This window comes from Neophocaena asiaeorientalis, unplaced genomic scaffold, assembly GCF_003031525.2.
Source record: "Neophocaena asiaeorientalis asiaeorientalis breed wild unplaced genomic scaffold, Neophocaena_asiaeorientalis_V1.1 scaffold9, whole genome shotgun sequence".
In the NCBI taxonomy this organism is placed as follows: Eukaryota; Metazoa; Chordata; class Mammalia; order Artiodactyla; family Phocoenidae; genus Neophocaena; species Neophocaena asiaeorientalis.
This window is the reverse complement of record NW_020171825.1, coordinates 1,144,866-1,146,753: the sequence shown is the minus strand read 5'-3', so window position 1 is coordinate 1,146,753 and position 1,888 is coordinate 1,144,866. Positions and strand designations below refer to the sequence as shown.

The window sequence follows — 1,888 nt, the reverse complement described above, 5'->3', positions numbered from 1 at the left end:
GTGCCGGGAGCGCCTGGGAGGGAGGGCTGAGGCCGAACGCGCTCGCCTGGGCCATGTGCTCGGGTCCGAGCGGAGTGATGGCCACGCCGGGGTCAGCGCCCAGGTCCCGAGGGCGGAGGTGCGCGGCTGCGGCGCGGAGTTGGGAGTGGGCGGCCGCGCTGGCCAGCGCCGGGAAGCCTGTCATATTCTGAAGTGGCCTGGCCTGAGCTGTTGCCAAATCCGCTAATCTCAGCGCTGGCGGGTTCCTCTTGCTCAAAGGGGTCTCCATCAGAACTACACAGTCAGACTCATAGGCCCTCACTGGGGGGACTTTTTTCCCTCTGCCCGCCTTCAAAAACATGTATATGTTAGGCGCTCTTTAACTTCTTTGTCCTAGCCTCCGAACTCTGCTTATTCCCGTTCCCACTCTGTCCTCCAGCGACTGGCAGAGCAAACACCACATTTGAGCTGAGCAGTGGGACCGAGATTTTGGAAATAGCAAGGGTGGGATTGGAGGGAGCCGCGTGATTGGCAGCGGCCGCGGCTGACCGATTGGCTCCCTTTCAGGCTCAGCGGGCATCCGCCCCTCTGCTCCTGGCCGCCTTCGCTTTCGCTTCGCGCCCCTTCCTCTCCCTGAGCCCTGCGTCCCCGCCTCCCCAGGGATTCCCAAGTTGCACTTGCAGAAAGTTTGCTCCGGGCCTGCGCGCGCAGCGTCCCGCGTTCCCATGACGCGCCTTGCGGGGAACGTGCGCCGGCACGCGGCCGAAGGGCGCCTGGAGGCTCTGAGCTGGGGACCCCCCGGGGAGCAAAAGGCGGGGGGAGCCCCCAAATTCAAAAGCCTTCGCTCACTGCATGCAGCGTCCCTTCCTTTGGAAGAGCTCCGGGCTGCTGACGGGGGGAGGAGGGTGAACAGATGTATGACCGTCATCCTACTCGTAGAGGTGATACTAGAAACTTCTTATTTGGGAAGGACACTCAATCTGCCGAGCGCTCACAGAGGGCGCACAGACAGTAGATGGAATGAGGAAGGATATTAAAATCCTATTGGTTGCAAAACACCAGGTGAAGTAAAAAAAAATCTTTCCGCAAAGGAACCGTTTTACCTCGACTTTTTAGCTCATGGGATCCTTTTCAACATGGTTCAAAGGAGTTGGCTCGAAGTGTAATCTCACTGCTCATCGGTTCTAGATCTGCCACTTCCAATTAGATCTACCGGGGGGCAAAAAACATCGGGCAGCGATTCTAACTTTTGCTTTTCGGAGATAACAGCGGCAGGGCAGGCCAAACAGCATCTCTCCAGAGGGAAGCGGCTAAATAAACGATATCCTTTAAGCAGAAGTTCTCCTTCCGGTCCAGAACGCACTCCACATGGGTGCCTCAGTTTCTTTGAAAGGACCACAAGTTAGAATTGATCCAATAAAATAATCATTTTATTGGATCAGTATCTTTGCGGTTTATATGCTGATAGAATGACCTTTTATCGTGTTATTTTCTAATAAGCTCATCTAGCAGGAGAGATGTTTTACTTGAAAACCATAAAAACTGACTCTAAAAAAAAAGTGAGCCCTTTCAAGCGAGTTGCTATCAAATCTTTTTAAAAAGTGAAATAGGTCCTTGCATCACTTTGGGGGGGGGACGGAGAAATGTGACATCCCTCACACTTTAGGGTCCTTACTGCCCCAGAGTGTCACTTCAGCTTTAACAAGAAAACACCTTAAAATTTTGCCATGTTCCATGATGCTCAAAAATTAAGCTCAGGGTTTTTAATGTTTATTTTCCTGCCCTAAATAAAATTATTTGAAAAAAAAGAGGATAATGACTAAAAAGTGTTTTTTTTTTTTCTTTTGGGATACAGTCAAACATGTTACCAGCTTAATTTGTTTACTGTCCAAGTTTTTTTTTATTTTTA

The 1,888-nt window shown here is 51.2% G+C and overlaps 1 protein-coding gene across 1 annotated transcript in view; it reads right to left on the bottom strand.

The window, feature by feature from the left end:
• The window catches only part of ZIC5 (Zic family zinc finger 5), a 6,271-nt gene extending 5,931 nt beyond the window's left edge, over positions 1–340 (bottom strand). The window contains 2 exon segments of the mRNA XM_024739996.1: position 1; positions 3–340. The exon segment at position 1 is cut by the window's left edge and continues 264 nt beyond it. Coding sequence (XP_024595764.1) covers position 1; positions 3–340 — 339 coding nt within the window.
• Positions 341–1,888: the final 1,548 nt, after the last annotated feature.